The 18,331-nt window shown below is 43.6% G+C and overlaps 2 protein-coding genes across 2 annotated transcripts; both read left to right on the top strand.

The window, feature by feature from the left end:
- Positions 1-1,410: 1,410 nt before the first annotated feature.
- On the top strand, positions 1,411-2,882 carry LOC308302306 (solute carrier family 25 member 53-like; the record flags this gene model as incomplete). Its single annotated transcript, XM_080746562.1, has 2 exons — positions 1,411-1,545; positions 2,004-2,882. The coding sequence occupies 2 exons, from the start codon at positions 1,411-1,413 to the stop codon at positions 2,880-2,882; spliced, it is 1,014 nt and encodes a 337-aa protein (XP_080602688.1).
- A 10,404-nt stretch (positions 2,883-13,286) lies between these two features.
- On the top strand, positions 13,287-14,207 carry LOC308302305 (solute carrier family 25 member 53-like; the record flags this gene model as incomplete). The annotated part of the gene is made up of 1 exon (XM_080746561.1): positions 13,287-14,207. The coding sequence occupies one exon, from the start codon at positions 13,287-13,289 to the stop codon at positions 14,205-14,207; it is 921 nt and encodes a 306-aa protein (XP_080602687.1).
- Between the last annotated feature and the right edge of the window lie 4,124 nt (positions 14,208-18,331).

Genomic DNA, 18,331 nt, shown 5'->3' with positions numbered 1-18,331 from the left:
TTACTTTTATTACTTTAAGTACATATTGATGCCAACACTTTCATACTTTTACTCAAGTTCGTTCTGAATTCCAGACTTTTACTTGTAACATGTGAGTACTTTTTCCACCACTGAAAGAGATGCCCTAGCACTAGCAGGGAACTTGTCTTAACTAAACAAGGAGGATAAGGAGCTCCTTTCCCAGTAAACAATAATGCAGGTGCATTAGTGTTTACTGGGAAAGAAGGACTGCTTACCCAAAATACTGCACCAGGGTCACATGGTTACATTCGTGTACTTCAAGTTAACCTTTCATTCTCCGGGCTAGTCCCAGTTGTCCTACGCCCAGTTGTCCAACGTCCCAGTTGTCCTACTGTGTCCCAGTTGTCCTACTGTAGCCTGGCTGTATGGGCTAGTACGCGAACAGACTGTAAAGCAAGCGATCTTCATCCCATTCATGCGTTTATTGTGCGCTTGCCCAATAAATATAACGATTGCATTCACCACGGCTTCGTAACCCGCTCTTCGCGGGCACTCGCGCCTGCGGCGCTCGGGCGTGAAGAGCAGGACCAAAGGTCCGCTGGCCTTCGCGCCGCTTGCATTGTCGTGGACAATAATTACAGTCGGACGTTGGACGTGCACACACATTTCGCCCAAATTCGAACTGCCAGGCTACAGTAGGACAACTGGGACCCAGTAGGACAACTGGGACGTCGGACAACTGGGCGTAGGACAACTGGGATTTTCCCCATTCTCCTGGAACTCTTATGTATGTAGGTTTCACCAACATTGTGTATGTACTGTGTGTGTGTGTGTGTGTGTGTGTGTGTGTGTGTGTGTGTGTGTGTGTGTGTGTGTGTGTGTGTGTGTGTGTGTGTACACTCGTGTCCCCTTCAGATGTCACATTGGGCTCTCTACCCAAGTCGCACGCCAAAAGACCTTTTGCACCAATCTGACAGAGAGAGAGCCCCCAGAATTAACTAGTTCGGTTCTGTAAAAGAAAGTATGCAAATATACGCTTAGAGATGTCTATTGTTATTTAGACTTCTAAAAATGGATAGCGTAACGCAATCCTGTATGGGATTGCGTGGGTTAATAACAATATATACATACAGTATATATACAGTATATATATATATATATATATATATGTGTGTGTTTATATCGGTGTGTGTGTGTGTGTGTGTGTGTGTGTGTGTGTGTGTGTGTGTGTGTGTGTGTGTGTGTGTGTGTGTGTGTGTGTGTGTGTGTGTGATTTCTATGCAGTGAAATTATGGGAAGGTGCGGAATATGAAAAAAAGTTTCAAAATATAAAAAAAAATCCCCCTCATTTGGCTGATTATGCAGCAAATTCTGCGATCGCATTTTTCTGGAGGGTTTAATACAGTATATTATATATTTGCATTTCAAGGTGAAGGCGCAGAGGGAAAAATGGAAGGCCAACGCATAGCCAAGTTGGAAGAGGAAATCACTCACCTCCAACAAGAAGTAGACCATCAGCTTAGAAAGAACAACGAGCTACAGACACAGATGAACAACTTGGAAGAGTGGAAAACTGTCACAGAGGTGGGTAGTAGTTACATTTACTCAGCTACATTAACTATCAATAAGCTACTGTAGTTAGCATTTTAAGTTGAGAAGATCTCCTTCATTTATTGTTGAGCGGTGCTCCTGGAACAGGAGCTATAGCTCCAACATCTGGATTTGTCCGCTCAAAAACCAAGGGGAAAACCTGTTCAAGAATGTCCGGGGCTTAAGTAAACTGAAGTGTGGCCTACATCTGGCCTGGATATAGCCTACAAATGGTCTGTAGTCAGTAAGGTCAGAGCTGTAACAGTCCTCCTTTCATTCTTAGCAAAAGTAGTGTGTAATAAAAAAAGCAACAAAACATCATACCATTTAAAAACATATTCACAGTTAAAACAAGCACAGCAAGAAATACATATGGATCCGTTGAGAACATGTTTTGAGGCCCAAACCTCTAGTGATATTAAAATCACCATATTTCTGTCTCTGCTTTGAAGGTGGACTGGAGTGATTATACCATACAAGAGGAGAAGGCCCTTTGGTCTGCTTTGCTCTTACACTTCCCCACTATCCTCATGTTCCCTGTCTACAAGACCATCTTTCGCCAGCAGATCCACAACATCCCGGTGCGCGAGGCAGTGGGACAGCTCTGCAAAGAGGGGAAGATGAATATGTTCAGGGGGATTTTACCCGCCTTACGGATGAAGAAGGTTTGCCTGATCGTGTACAGCGTCCAGGACAACCTCCTCCACCTGCTCTCCTCCTCTTCACCCGTCATCAGCATCCCCCCTTCTGCTCGCCCGGCACTGGCAGGGTTGGGTGCGGGTGTGGTGGAGGCTATGATCTCTACTCCGTTTGAGCGTGTCCAGAATGTGTTGCAAAATGGAGCGTACAACCGCAGCCTGCCAGAACTGAGGAGAGTTCTGGAGAGGCTGGGTTCTGAGAGGTGGGCCTTGGGGTTCTACAGAGCCTTCCTGCCCATGACGGCCTGCAACGCCTTGGGGAGCGGTCTGTTTTTCGGCCTGAGGGGCCCGTTATGTGAGGCCGTGGAGACGGAGGGACTCTCCCCGGCAGCCTCGTCCTTCGTGTCTGGCACCCTGACTGCCATGGCCATCAGCCTGCCCCTGTACCCGCTGTCTGTGCTGGTGGCCAACATGCAGGTCCGGGTGGGCGGGGAGACGGCAGGAGTGAGGTCCTGTTGGAGGAGGTTGTGGGACTCTCGGCAAGGGAATGTGGCCCTGCTGTACCGCGGCAGCCCACTGGTTATTCTGCGATCATGCATCTCATGGGGAATCACCAACATCATCTATGACAAACTGCAGAGGCGTGCAGGCAGAGACGTTGAGTATCTAGATACCGTAAAAGACGGCCTATAAATCCATCATGGGGCACACGGCTTTCAGAAGTAGCCAATCACAAAAGAAAAAGTTAATTCCAAGCCTCGCCAATGCTATGAAATGATACATAGTTCCTATCTCCTAAGTGGGCGCAGCTATCCCACGTGAACTTCATTTTTGTTGTCAGATCTCACTAACATCCTATGATAAGTGTTGCCAGATCTCACCAGAGTTTGTTGCTGACACAGACCTGACATGTCTCCCGAAAGATCGCAAGTGGTGAGCGCACCTCATGGTGCGCTCTGCTGGCGCATAAGCAGGCCATAATTGGCCTACTTGTGCACAAGATGCAAGTTGGCACCTCGACAGAGTGCAGTTCTAGTTTACTATATTGTCACAATGTTCGGAATGTAACTTGAAAGAATGGGTCCAATATTAATTTCAGTGAATACTGACTATGCAAAAGAATGCCTCTTCATAGTGTGTGTTTGAGACTCACAACGCTCCTGGTCTCCTACAGCAGTGATTCTCAACCTGAGGTCCTAAGCCTGCTGGTGAGCCATGAGGGTATTGCAAGTGGGCCACCATATAATTGTGAGGAGTTATGCTTGTTTTGTTTTTGTTTTGTTTTTTGTTTTTTAAGACCAGACTTGTGAAAATGGGTCATTCTGCATGATGCATACTTTTTTACTTTTGGTACTTTCAGTATGTTTTGATGCCAATACTTTTGATACACCTAACGCAATACAGGACATCAATTATTGTTGCAAAGAAAAGTTTCATTATGCTTCTTGTGCTTTATGATTCTTATTTCGAAATGCACTTTTATCTCACTGAATGTCAAATGTTCCATCCGGTTGTTTGCTTCTGTTGCTGAGGAGGATTTCATGGTTATTAATAGTTAGCTCCTCCTATCAGTGTTAATGTCGTCGAATAAACTATGACAAAAAAATGATTGTCGACTATACAGAAATATACACTTTTTTCAATGACGAAAACTAAACAAAAATCTATGATGACTAAAACTAAGACTAAATAAATTGACAATTTTGTCAACAAATAAAATCTTTAAAATTGATGTCAGAGCCAAACAATCTCTAGCTTGAAGGAAAATTCACACATACAAATACAAAACACGTATACTGTAGCCTGACACAAATCACAGCCTTCAACAGCAGAAACAACACAACTACAATTCCAGGGTCAGAGTCACTGGGTCACAATATAACAGCAATAGAGCAACAGCTTGAATCACAATAGTACAAGAAAGAAAGAAGAAAGAAAGAAAGAAAGAAAGAAAGAAAGAAAGAAAAGGAAATAGCAAACTCACACATACATAGAGCCAGCATCAGAAACAACACAACAGACACTGTAGATTCCAACAAATACTGTAACAGACAGAGCAATAAATACTGTTTCAATGCCACCCAGTCATTGGGTCCCAAAACAGCAATGGAGCAACAGCTTGAATCACGTTAGCACAAGAAAGAAAGAAAGAAAGAAAGAAAGAAAGAAAGAAAGAAAGAAATGCTTTAAACTTCAAAGGAAATAGCAAACTCACACATACATGGAGCCACATCCACATATATTGAAGCCTCACTACCTTCAACATCAGAAACAACGCAACAGACACTGTAGAATCTACAGTGTAGATTCACATAAGCTATCAAATTGCAGATGAATAAATACTAGCCACTATCACTGGACATGTTCCAATGCCACCCAGTCATTGGGTCCCAAATTGACAGCAATCGAGCAACAGCTTGAATCACAATCACACAGGCCTACAACACAAGCATCAGCAGAAAAGAAAAGGCAAGTTTCTACCTTGAGCCGTCTTCTACTTGACTTCATCAGTTGTGTGAGCGATGGCCAGGGTCAAACATTTGGAACCCATGCACAGAGAGATAGAGCCCCACTCTCTAGTCTAAGATCATCCTTGGGCGAGCCCCTTCAGCGGGTAACGTTGTCTGTCTCCAGTCATCTCCATCCTCCATTTATCTGGCTATAGCTGTATTTGCCCGCGGACTCCAATCTGAAAATGTGTTTTGTGTCAGGGAGCCCACAGAAGAGAAAAGGATCAACATTTTGTTCAAAACTCTTTCAACATTTTGCAAATATACTCAAAAATAGCTGATGAACAAATTAAGGCAGTGGTTCTCAACCTGTGGGTCGGGACCCCCAGGGGGTCGCCAAATTATTTTGGGGGGTCCCAAGATGATTAACTTAATGTGCAAAATTGTTTTTTCGCTCAACAGTGAACAAACCAGCATAAAGTTTAAGTGTATAGAGGGTTTATGCACATTTCTAAAGTGATTGTGAAAATAGCAGATCTACATGCTCACAACATCTCGTGTCCGCAGTTAAAATTTGATTATTTTGGGGGTCACAGCCTGAAAAGGTTGAGAACAACTGACTTAAAGAACCGGAATCATTAAAAACATAATCCTAAAAGGATTCCCAACCCTCATAAATAGCACACTTTGAGGTGCTTGGAAGTGAAACAAAAATGTTATAATAGTGAACATGTTTCTCTTCCCTACACATGATTTGATTTATTTTGGCATCTATCCGGTGGCACACCTAGAAATCTGACAAGGGTAGGCTATATGCCTAAATAAATTAAGAGATTAAATGGAAATCTAGATGTGCTAATCAGGTTGTAAGTTGTAACACTTGCTACGATATCACTTTCAATTATTAAACCATTACAATGGTGTTTTAATTTACTGACACACATTTTGTATTTTGTATTTTATATTCAATCGTCTCCAGTGGACCACATAATGGTGTGTGTCCCTATTCTGGGGTGAACATGTGACATAAACGTTATATCACTGAGTTGACAAGTTCCTCTTTATCACCTTGCTTGTTAGGAGCTGACGCTCTTATTCAGAACTCTAGAAGAACTGACAGGGAAGGGTTTATCACATGAGGTTTCATACAATGATAATTAAACATTATCTGTTCACTGATGCAGTGTCCTTTGCACCGGTGTGTGTGTGTGTCTGTCTGTCTGTCTGTCTGTCTGTCTGTCTGTCTGTCTGTCTGTCTGTCTGTCTGTCTGTCTGTGTGTCTGTGTGTGTGTGTGCGTGCAATCGTGCATGCGTGCGTGTGTATGTACACACACACACACACACAGGCGCACGCACACACACACACACACACACACACACACACACACACACACACACACACACACACACACACACACACACACACACAGTAGGCTACTGTACATACATGGATACATATAGGCTACATACAGGGCCGTGCTTACCATACAGGCAAACTAGGCAGCCGCCTGGGGCCCCCTCACAGCCTGGGGGCCTCATGAGATTATTATTCAGGCATGCAAACGTGTAGCTTTTCGGCGAAAATCGCCGTTTTGAAACCAAATTGGTCATTTGTGTGAATCGTGCAGATTCGTTAAAAAAATGTTTAGGGGGGTGGGGGGGTGTCGTGTCGTCAGAGCAGCAGTGAGAAGAGGAGCGTTTATTTCTTATTCTCGGCGCCGTCCATTTTGTCAGGACAATGGTGTTGAAGGTGGAAGGGGAAGTGGGTCGTTTTGTTTTTTAACAAATCAAGCGCTCCCTGAGTCCCTTCTCTTTGTGACGTCGTCGTCAGCTGGCAGCGCAAAGTCAACAACACTGACTGCACTCAATGCACAGACTGCGAGCCGAGCCCTGACAGAGGCAGAGCTGAGCGCTCAAAGCTTGCAAAGACAGTTGCCGTAGTTGTGGTGTGACTGTGGACTGTTGGCTGTTTGATTCGCTTGCATCGCGGTCGTGCGCTATTCTGCATCGATGCGTGATGTGATATTATCGGTTATAGCCTTGTTGATTTTACGATGATTCGCTAGCTTAGCCACATGCTAACGCTAGAGTTGCCGTGACTTCTTCCTACAGAAGGAGGAGGCTGAGACAAGTCACAAAAAGTCTGGTCTCTCAACTTAACGGACTAACTGAGCTCGAGTTACAAGTGAAAAGGATCGACCTTTTATTTGACGATGATGGCTAGCTAGATTGCAAAAAGTCAGCCAGGAGAATCCACTAAATAAAATGAATCATTTGTGACTGTGATTTACAACTGTTTCCCAAACACTGGGTCGGGACCCATGTGTGGGTCGTGGACACATTTTTATGGGTCCCTTCATTTTTGGTTTCCTACATTTCGTTTTTAATTATTTCAAAACATTTTCAAAAAACATTCCCTCCCCAAAAAAGCTAAACATTTCATGATTTAAAAAAAAAAAAAAGTAAATTACTTTTTTAATTTCATGAATAAATAATACAAAATGATATAAGAAATGAGCTTAGAAAACAAATAGGCCTATTTAAGCACATTTTATCCCCATAAAAATGTGTCACCTTTTTCACCTTGGGGCTGTTTGCATGTCTGATTATTATTATTTTCTTTTTTAACCAACATGGCCATCAGGGGGCCCCAGTTGAGCTCTCAACTGTGAGACAGAGAACAGTTGAAGTGAGGGTGAGGGTTAACATTAGCTCATTAGAATCTGAAAAGAGCGTGGCTCTCAAAGGTGTGACCAGAGAACAATGGTCCTGATTACCCAAGCGGTTCTTTTGTGTCTGTTCTGTGATGTCACGTACATTACTTTAACTTTAAGAAGGATCGATGCAGGGAATGGATACATTATTTCTAAAGTGTGTGTATATATTTATATTTAAAAAAAGTTTTGAGGGCCCCCATATTTATATATACATATAATATATGTGTATCAATTCCATTTCATTTTGGGGGCCCCAGATAGTTTGAAGTGGGGCCCGGGATGAGATCAATATAAAAGAAGGGTAAAAAGGGCCTTAACATGAAATGTGATGTTTAACTTGAAATACTTTCACAGGGTTTACTGGGGCTTCTTAAAGATGGCATGCATAGTTTGTATACTGTTTATTTATATTTAACATTTTGAGGGGCCCAAATATATCCATTTGGGGCCTCTCAATCTCTCAAACAGAAACACCCAGGGGGCTCCATGAGTTATCGTCAAATATAAATAAACAGTAAAAAGGCCCTTAACATAGTCATGTAATGTAGCCTATGTGTTTAACTTCGAATGGATATGTATAGCCTTAACCCACTGACTGTCCTGTGAGACAAACTTTGTCTTTGAAAACCACTGCAAAACATGCACTTAAAAGTTATTCTTATTCTTATTATAATTACGTTTTTTTAAAACACTATAAGTAATAACACTGATTCAATTCATAGGTTTAATAGTGTATGAAACTTGAGCTGAAGTGTGTTATTTAACATGAAGCAACCATCCTTAGATGACATTTCTGCCACAGACATGCAGCTAATTACCACCTGAAAGAAGTTGGCCTGTCGCTGCAACAATGGGCTCTGATTATCTGAAAAGAGCTTTAATGTCACAAGTTACTTTAGTCTCCTTAAAAATATAAACAAGATTTATACTGTATATATTTATATTTAACGTTTTGAGGGCCCCCAAATTCATTTGGTGCCCCACCAGCTCTCAAACTCAAGCTCTCAATACCCTCATATATAAATAGTAAAAGGGCCCTTAACAAAAGGCTGTTAACATGGTCATGTAATGTAATGTTTAACTCAGTATTCTTATTCTTATTACTTTACCTGTCCTGTGTAAGTTGCTTCTGGTGAGAGAAGTTGAAGCTCATTCTTTATCTTCTATATCGAGGGCTTGGAGCGCAAAGGGCCTATGTGACATTTTCAGAATTTTACAGGAGAGCAAAAACAAAGTTTTAATTGACTGTAACTATTTTATTAAAAACAACATGCGTAAGCAGTCTGTACTTTTATACATATTAAGCTAAAAGGAATTGATATTTTAATAGTTATATATATAAAAAAGTACAAAACAATTTAAAAAAAATACAAAACTAATACGTGTAAGCTAAAACGTCACTTAGGCCCTTTGCGCTCTAACATTGTATAGCTTTTTGCTTCACGTTTAGGGTCTAAGTGACATTCAGAAAATAATAATACTGGACCAGAGACAGTAACTTGTTAGTAACTGCTCCGATCCACACCAAACTTGGCATGAACACTAATCAGGGGCCTGCCATCAGAGTAGCCACACCAGGGGCCACATTTGGCCCCCAGTTACAAAAACAGAGGCCCCTGGGGGCCCATGGGTGCCAAAAGTGCACCGTTCGTCCAATCTGCGCCAATCTTGGCATGAACATTGTTCAGGGGTCTGCAATGACAATAGTCACATGAGGGGCCACATGTGGCCACCAGGGGGCACAATAGGGGCCAACTCAGGGGCCCCTGGGGTGCTAAAGGTGCACCGTTGCTCCAATCTGCACCAAACTTTGCACAAACACTGTTCAGGGGTCTACCATGACAATAGTCACACCAGGGGCCACCTCACAGGCCTTATCAGGGTCCCCAGTGTACCATATCAGGGGCCCCCAGGGGCCTCGGGTTCCAAAGGCACACCATTGCTCCAATTTGCATAAACTTAGCATGAACACTGTTTAAGGGTCTGCCATGACAATAGTCACACAAAGGGCTTCACCAGGGGCCCCAGGGTGCAAGTGGCCCCTGGGGGCCCCGGGGTTCCAAAGGTGCACCGTTGCTCTGATCTGCACCAAATATGGCACAAACACTGTCCATGGGTCTACCATGACAATAGTCACACCAGGGGTAACCTCACAAGCCTCATCAGGGGCCCCAGTGTACAATATCAGGGCCCCCCAGGGGCCCCGGGGTGCCAAAAGCACACTGTTGCTCTGATCTGCACCAAATATGGCACAAACACTGTCCATGGGTCTACCATGACAATAGTCACACCAGGGGCCACCTCACATGCCTTATCAGGGTCCCCAGTGTACCTTATCAGGGGCCCCCAGGGGCCCCGGGTTCCAAAGGCACACCATTGCTCCAATTTGCATAAACTTAGCATGAACACTGTTTAAGGGTCTGCCATGACAATAGTCACACAAAGGGCTTCACCAGGGGCCCCAGGGTGCCAGTGGCCCCTGGGGGCCCCGGGGTTGTGACTATGCCCTGGTGTGACTATTCTCAGGGCAGAACCCTGGACAGTGTTTGTGACAAGTTTGGTGCGTAATGGGGCAACAGTGCGCCTGTGGCACCCAAAGGCCCCTGGGGACCCCTAATGTGGCCCCTGGGGGCCCCTAATGTGGCCCCTCGTGTGACTTTTGTTGTGGCAAACCCCTGAACAGTGTTTATGCCACGTTTGGTGCAGAGTGGACCAACGGTGCAACTGTGTCATCCAGGGGCCCCTGGGGGCCTTGATTTTGCACCTGGGGGCCACACATGGCCTCTGGTGTGGCCACTCTGAATGCAGACCCCTGATTAATCTTTTTTTGGTGCGGATCAGAGCAGTTTCTGGCAAGTTACTATCTCTGTTCCCTTGTGTTACCCAGGGCCCACCAGGGGCCCTAATGTGGTCCCTGGGGGCCCCACAAGGCCCCTGGCGTGACTATTGTCATGGCAGGCTCCTGAACAGTGTTTGTGCCAAATTTGGGTGCCTATTAGGGCCACGGTGTGTCTGGTTTGGTATTCTACACGTGCACTAAAGCCTTTTGCGCTCCAAGTTCAACTGAAGGGTTTCACATGAGCCTTTTTGGTTTTTAGGCTTTATTTCAAAAAGTAAAAGTTATTATTACGAAAGATTTTCACCATCTGATAGAGTTCGCAGAGACCTTTAAAATGATGTAAAAAAGTCATTTTTGCAAAAAATGTCACATAGGCCCTTTGTGCTCCAAGCCCTCGATATGTCAAACATTGTGGCCATCCATAGCTGAGTGGTTAGTGAGCCTGCCAAGGGAACCAGATCCCTGGTTGTCACAGGTACGATTCCAGGCCAGGTTAGCAATGTGTTGCAGTGTCCCTGAGTAAAACACTCAACCCCTGTTTTCTCCCTCCTCCTCTTATTATTTTCTCTGGAATTCTTTTGAAAAAGTGCTAGAGTTTATAGGCTATTAAACTTGTGTTATTAAAAAAATATAGGCCTATATATATATATATATATATATTTTCAAATAATTAAAAGCTAAAATATAGGAAACAAAACATAAGGGAGTATTTATTCGCGACCCCTAGAAATTGGTCCGCGACCCGCATTATGGCTCCCGACCCAGGGGCCTCAAACTGGGGTTTGCCTGGGGCCTCCAAATCGCTAAGCACGGCCCTGGCTACATACATATACATATACACACACACACACACGCACACGCGCACACGCACACACACTACGCACACGTGTGCGTGCGTGTGCGTGTGCGTGTGTGTGTGTGTGGGGGGGACATTAACATCATGTCAATGTCACCATTTACAGCCTATAAAGTCAAACACAGGCTCAACTCAATACCTGTTCAGTTCACGACACACAACATTGCTTTATCCTGACTAGTTTTTGCCATAACAACTAACAAGTAAAACAATAAAAATGAAATTACACAAGTATAAGCTCTGTTGAAGCATGTAAATACATATTAATGCTAAACAGCAGTAGCTAACTCACCTGTAGATAAACTCGGTTTGAAGAAGACACGCAGTGACGCAGTTACATTTTGACTTGGACTCGATATTTAGGCCTAAACTTCTCTTGACTTTTCAACTCTCTGACTGTCACACATGTATTTTGGCCGTTTGAACTGAACTCACTGACAACACGGGCGACTCTGCTCAACTTCCATGTGGAGAGAAACGTAACATTATCGTTTGTTTAATCATTTCACTCTCCTTTTACATCTAAATAAGAGCTTGGCTCGTGCAGGTGTGTGTGAGGGGAGGAGGGGCGGGAAAACGAAATCCTCCTGTTTCCCACTCCCTCGCCTCTTTACAACACTAGAGGGCAGTGTGGTATAGATAAAGGTTGTTTGGGAATGTAACAGTTCTACACCAACTTCTGTACATTTTCGACAAGTCCCTAATGTGATTATTATGTGTGTTTATGCAGATGTCTGTTAAGGGCAACCGGATTAAAATGGTAATTTAAACCAATTGTTTGTGTGTGTGTGTGTGTGTGTGTGTGTGTGTGTGTGTGTGTGTGTGTGTGTGTGTGTGTGTGTGTGTGTGTGTGTGTGTGTGTGTGTAATATATCCATGTATTTGTTATCCTGTGAGACCCCGATATTGATCAGAATACATTAAAATAGTTTAACTGTGTTAAAATTGGCCGTTTTAACAGGATGATAATAATAACATTTTTATTTTTAGTTTAATTTTAGTTAACACATCTCTGCAGCTGCTTGGTCTCCCTGACAACAAACTAGCCAATAGCTCTAGGACCGGCGTCCATCTGGGCTATGGGATCAGCTCATCCATCCAACGGCAAAAAAATAAACCCTAGCAGATATACAAACCATAGAGCTATAATAATAAGATACAAACTCACAAAGCGTCACGGATGCGAGTTATGCAACACATCGCGTTCTTGTAGATCGGTTTTAATATTTCTTCGCGCGACACTGTCGTGCGACGACGCATACATCAGGCTCATAATAAAATAATCTCATTCAGGATTTATGTTTATGCACCTGCCTCAGCCCTGCCCTGGTTTCCATTCACTGTTCGGTGTTCATATCTGCTCTAAAGCCCGCCTAGCTGTATCCGGTCATTTCGGCGCACACATATATTGTAATCGCACAAGCCGTTTCCGTATCCGCTCTGGACCGGATATTTAAATGCTAGCGCGTTAAAAATATTCTGCTCTGCTGGGCTCGCAAGCCATGCCCTCCCACTAATCATACAGCCTGCACCGGACAGCACCGTTTTCTTCAGTCATTCTCGCAAGATTGTCTAAGAAGCAGGTTATAATTATACAAAAAAAAAACATCCCTTTTTTATTTTATTTTATTTTATTGTTGCGAGTTTTTCGTTGGGAGTGAGGCGATAACAATGACAGTTGCACGTTAGCATAATAGTAAACAGTAGCCTATAGTCAAATAATTATCTTCTCGTGGTTGTTGCTGACGCCTGAAAAAGTAAGTACGGTAGTCTACCCCGGGAACAACCGGCATCAATCGTCTCTTAAAATGATTTCCACCAACATGTCTTTAATTGGGCAAATGATTTATAATCGATAGTATTCGACCACAAATAGCTCCTTCTTATTAATGTGAATGTGAAAATGATGTCGATTTCCTGTTCAGTTCCGTTTTACTTAAAATAAAACATCTCAGACATTCACAGGCACAGCAACAATAATGTTAATGTGAAAATGATGTTGATTTCCTGTTTAGTTCCGTTTTACTTAAAATAAAACATCTCAGACATTCACAGGCACAGCAGCAATAATGTTAATGTGAAAATGATGTTGATTTCCTGTTTAGTTCCGTTTTACTTGAAAAAATAATCAGCACAGACAGCATGTTCTATGGAGCATTATTTTCACTGAAATGGTTGTTGCTGTGTGTTTCTGACGTGAAAATCAACAGATTTCTTCTCTGTCTCTGCTTTGAAGATGGGGCGGGGTCAGGGTGGTCCCGGTCATCCAGAGGACGAGGAGGCCCGTGGGGAGGCGGCGCTGGCCAAGCCCGCGAAGGCCACCCGCTTCCACAGCTTCTTGCACGGGGGGACGTCCACCCTGCTCTCCTCGCTCCCCACCGTCGCCGTGTTCCCCGTCTACAAGACCGTGTTCCGTCAGCAGATCCACAACACGGTGGTCCGCGCCGCAGTGGGACAGCTCTACGGGGAGGGGCTGGCGAAGCTGTACAGAGGCGTGGCTCCTCCCTTGCTGATGAGGACGCTGAACGGGATGCTGCTCTACGGGGTCCAGGACAACCTCGTCCACCTGCTCTCCTCTCCTCCCATCAGCAGCATCGTCAGCATCCCCGCTTCCGCTTGCCCGGCGCTGGCGGGGCTGGGCGCCGGCGTGGCAGAGGCGCTGGTCTTCACGCCGTTCGAGCGCGTCCAGAACGTGCTGCAGAACGGCCGCAACGACCGCAGCCTGCCCACGCTGAGGAGCGTGCTGGGGAGGCTGCGCTCCGAGAGGCCCGCCTCGGGGTTCTACCGGGCCTTCCTGCCCGTGGCGGCCCGCAACACCCTGGGCAGCTGCCTGTACTTCGGCCTGAAGGGCCCGCTGTACGAGGCCGTGGAGGCGCAGGGGCTCTCCCCGATGGCCTCGTCCTTCGTGTCTGGCACCCTGACCTCCATGGCCGTCAGCCTGCCCCTGTACCCGCTGTCTGTGCTGGTGGCCAACATGCAGGCCCAGGTGGGCGGGGAGACGGCAGGAGTGAGGGCCTGTTGGAGGATGCTGTGGGACTCTCGGCAGCGGCGCGTGGCCCTGCTCTACCGTGGCGGCTCGCTGGTTATTCTGCGGTCGTGCATCACGTGGGGAATCACCACCGCCATCTATGACCAACAGCAGAGGCGTGCGGGCTGACAGGCTGTGTTTAGAGGACCGTACCCTTTAGGACAGCCCAAACGCAAGAGGGCACTGCAAGGTTTTCCAGAATTCTTTAATTGGCCAATCACAAGAGGCAAAAAGTCAGATTAGGACGTTTCAGCGTCACATTACCGTCCACATAGAAGCAACAGTTCTGAGGCTTCCATCCAGTGTTGAAAGTTGAGATTCATGAAAAGACAAAAATATCCGAAGTGAACATTTCATACGAACATTGACATTGGAATGTAACTTCAAGGAATACATTTGTTTCCGCAGTGTCCTTGTTTTAAAATCTCAGAGAGCATCATTTCTGTTAACAACACATTACCTAGCGTCACCGGGTTCAAATGCCTTCCATTACTTGATTTCCAACTAGTTAAACCCCTCAAGATGCAATGTTGTCGGCTGGGTCGACCTATAGCCTCGTAAACCAGCCTCCAAATGAAATCTAAATGAAATCTACATTTCATTTGCTTGTAGATTTCCGGAGGAGGCTGGTTTACGAGGCTAGAGTCGACCAGCAAAGGAAAACTCAATTCTCTTTCATTCCCTTTTCACTTAGTGTAAACAGTCATATTTTAGTGTCATACACTGTATACCCGTGGCTCTAATTTATTAATTTAACTGACTCCCTTAACTCTTGAGAGACCCCATCAGGGAACTGAGAACCACCGGTTATTAGGGGTGGTCGATATGGAAAAATACAATATCACGATATTTTCCCAAGGTGTATCACGATAAACAATCTTATCACGACTCTTTTTTATGTTGGTTTGTATGGTTATATTTCAAGTTACTTAACAGTACAACCACCAACAAGGTAACAAAAACTGAAAGAAAAAGGAGTAACAGACCATTTAGACCAGTGGTTCTCAATGTGGAGTCCTTTTGGGAGTTCTAAATTGATCCTTACATGAAGTATGTAACTCTGACAGTATGCAATTGAACGGGTCCATTTGTTTGTGCACTGTCAGAGTTAAGGGGAGACCTTGACATTTTAAAGTTTGGAAACAACTGATTTAGACAAAAATGCAGGTTTAAATGAATTCTGTAATGAATCTCTGTATTAACAATTCAACAGGATTTTTTAATAAGGCTCCCTCATTGTATCACGATATATACGATATCTCTAAAAAGGCATATCGTAGAGACATTGTATCGTCTCAACGATATTTATCACCATATCGCCCACCCCTAACTGGTATAGCCACAGCCAGCAGACGTACAGTAGCAGTCATTGTAGGTTAAATTATCACACTATACGGTATATGCCTTTGTACTGAGCCAAAGGCTGTGTGATGATATGATAGGGTTATGCAAGGCAGGTGGATGCCTAGCTATTTTGTATTAACTTCAAAGTATTATATTACTGAGATGTTCATTCACGCCGTTGTGTGAAAATGTTTACTTTATGACGCAAATAGCATGCAGTACTCCAAGGAGATTGTTGCAGCCTTTACAGTACAACTGCCATTAATTAGCATTGTCTCTGAGACTTGGCTGTGTCTGGGTGCATGCGTGCGTGTGCACGCATACAAGAGAGAGGATAAATATGTCCCTAAAATCTGATGATTTGATTTAATGTATTTATTTTTTATACTATTTTTATTATTTGTTAAATAATTTATGTTTTGTTTTATGTTTTATTTATTTGCTTGTTTGTCCCCCCGCCATACACACACACATTTTCTTTATTTTCTTTCTTTCTTTTTATGTTCTATGGAGAATCTCAGGATTTTGTCAGAAAACAGTATACCCTAAGAATATCCGACTACCTACTGCAGGGGCAGTTATTTCACTCTGGGACTGAATGCACGTGCTGCCTCATCTAAACTGTAACCTGCTGTCAACAACACATTACTGTGTACTGATCCAAATATTGCACCAATAAAGGATTGTAATGTTTTCGATGCCTTTAAGTGATGAACTTTGTGGTGATCGTGTTTCCCGCACGCAGCCTGCTACTGATGGCTCATGTGTCACGTATATTGTTGAACGTGTTTGTCTATTCCTCCACTGAATCATGCAACCAGTGGTGGACCTTAACAATATTCTTTAGACTTAACTTGAGTTAAGAATTGTACCGTAAATTCGGTATTTGTATTTTTGGAATAAGTGATGGCTTTCACTCCCCTACTTTCCAAAGACAAGTATTGATTATAAATTCATGCAGAAATCCTATCATTTAGTATTTAAAATGTGTAGCACATTGGAAGTAATAATCAAATATTGATTACTAGTAAGACGCCTCAGTTCTTGGCGCATGTTCTTGGCCATCTGGCCAGTCGGACCAGTTACCCATATATGGAGACCCCTGGTACCCATATATGGAGATCCATGTATATGTACATGTATTGAGATATGCTGTGAGCGCCCAAACGTAGTTATTCGTTGTGTGAAAGTCCTATGATGTCTATGACATCTGACATCATACCCTTTTATGCCCATACATGGAGATCCCTGTCTGTAGAACCAGCCACACAGGTATATGGGCTGTCTTGGCCATATATGGATTCAAGCTGTGACCGTTCACATACTAAACTGCGACCTACGGTTGCAATCAATGCAGGACTACTAGTCTATCATTTTAAAATGTGTAGCACTTTGGGATAGACACTGTGGTCCAATACAGGTCTAGTCATATACTTTTAGGGATAGATCTATGTGGTGATACATTTGACCTCTCATTCTGTATGTTAAATGAAAATGACAAGCAGGCATGGTGATGAACCCACTCTCAAACACCAGTTTGCTGTAAACAGAAATCCATGCCAAGTGGCACACTTTGTCCACTAGGTGTCAGTCTTGTACAGATGCACTTGTTCTTCAACACAGAGTCACAGAATGAATACATTTGCCCAGCTTCATGTCTCATAGTACACATTAAGTTGATTGGGCAATCAAAGGTAGGTTTACCTGACCTCATCAAAAATATCATCTAATTAGATTTAGCTGTTTTGGGCGTGTCCCTACCACTTTAAGTAAATTTGTTCTGTTTCATCTGATCATAACTGATTATTTTTACTTGAGTAAATGCAGCAATGCCATATTGTAGAAAGAAACACACACACACTAAAATTCCTGTATTCAAAATAAAAAAGTTAAAAGTCCTCACTATGCAGAATGTCCCATTTGTGTATTTATTAGATTTTTTTTTAAATCTTTAAAACTTAAAGGAGTAGTTCACCCCCAAAATGACTTTTTTCCTATTAATTACTCATGCCATGGAGAGTAGAGTTCAATAATATTTTTTGGTTTTTGTCACATTCCTAAGACAAAAATTTGATTTGAGTAAATTTACCCCCATTGATTCCGGATGGTGACCCGTTTCGAAACGGGTCACCATCCGGAATGAATGGGGGTAAATTTATTGTTATCACATTTTTGTCTTAGGAATGCGACAAAAAACTAAAAATATTATTGAACTCTACTCTCCATGGCATGAGTAATCAATAGAAAAAAAGTCATTTTGGGGGTGAACTACTCCTTTAAAGCACTGCATCTTGGCACAAACACTGGGGTCTGCCATGAGATTAGGCTGGCAGGCAGGCAAACAGACAGACAGACAGACAGACAGACAGACAGACAGATAGACGGGCAGGCAGGCAGACAGACAGAGGTTAGACTGTTGAATAGAACATAGAAGGCCTCTGTATGGCAGCCTTTTATAAACAGTTAATAGAGAGCACATGATGTGTATGTGCGTGCGTGTGTGTGTGCGGATGGAAGATGGGACTGTATGAACACAGTGTGTTATTTATTTACACTATACCTCCTATCAGAGAGATGTCCCGCTTCTGGCCTCAGAGGAAGGAAGGAAAGTCCCTCCATGCTTTAATATTTATTAAATAATAAAAAATAAAGTTGGGGGATTTGATACCACAGTTTCATAAAAGATTTATGAAGGTTATAGACAGCATGTTACGAGGAGTCATTTATGACAGTGGTTCTCTACCTTTTCAGGCTGTGATCCCCAAAATAATCATATTTGAACTGGGGACCCGGACCCCCCACCCTGCACAAGCACTTGGAGTTGGCATTACATTTAGTTTGACTCTATCTATTCTATTGTGAGAACAGCCGTTGTGAGCATTAGATCTGCTATATACAATTTCTGCCAT

This window comes from Nannobrachium achirus, assembly GCF_963921795.1.
Source record: "Nannobrachium achirus genome assembly, chromosome: 17".
Classification (NCBI taxonomy): domain Eukaryota; kingdom Metazoa; phylum Chordata; class Actinopteri; order Myctophiformes; family Myctophidae; genus Nannobrachium; species Nannobrachium achirus.
This window is presented reverse-complemented; position numbering and strand designations above follow the sequence as displayed.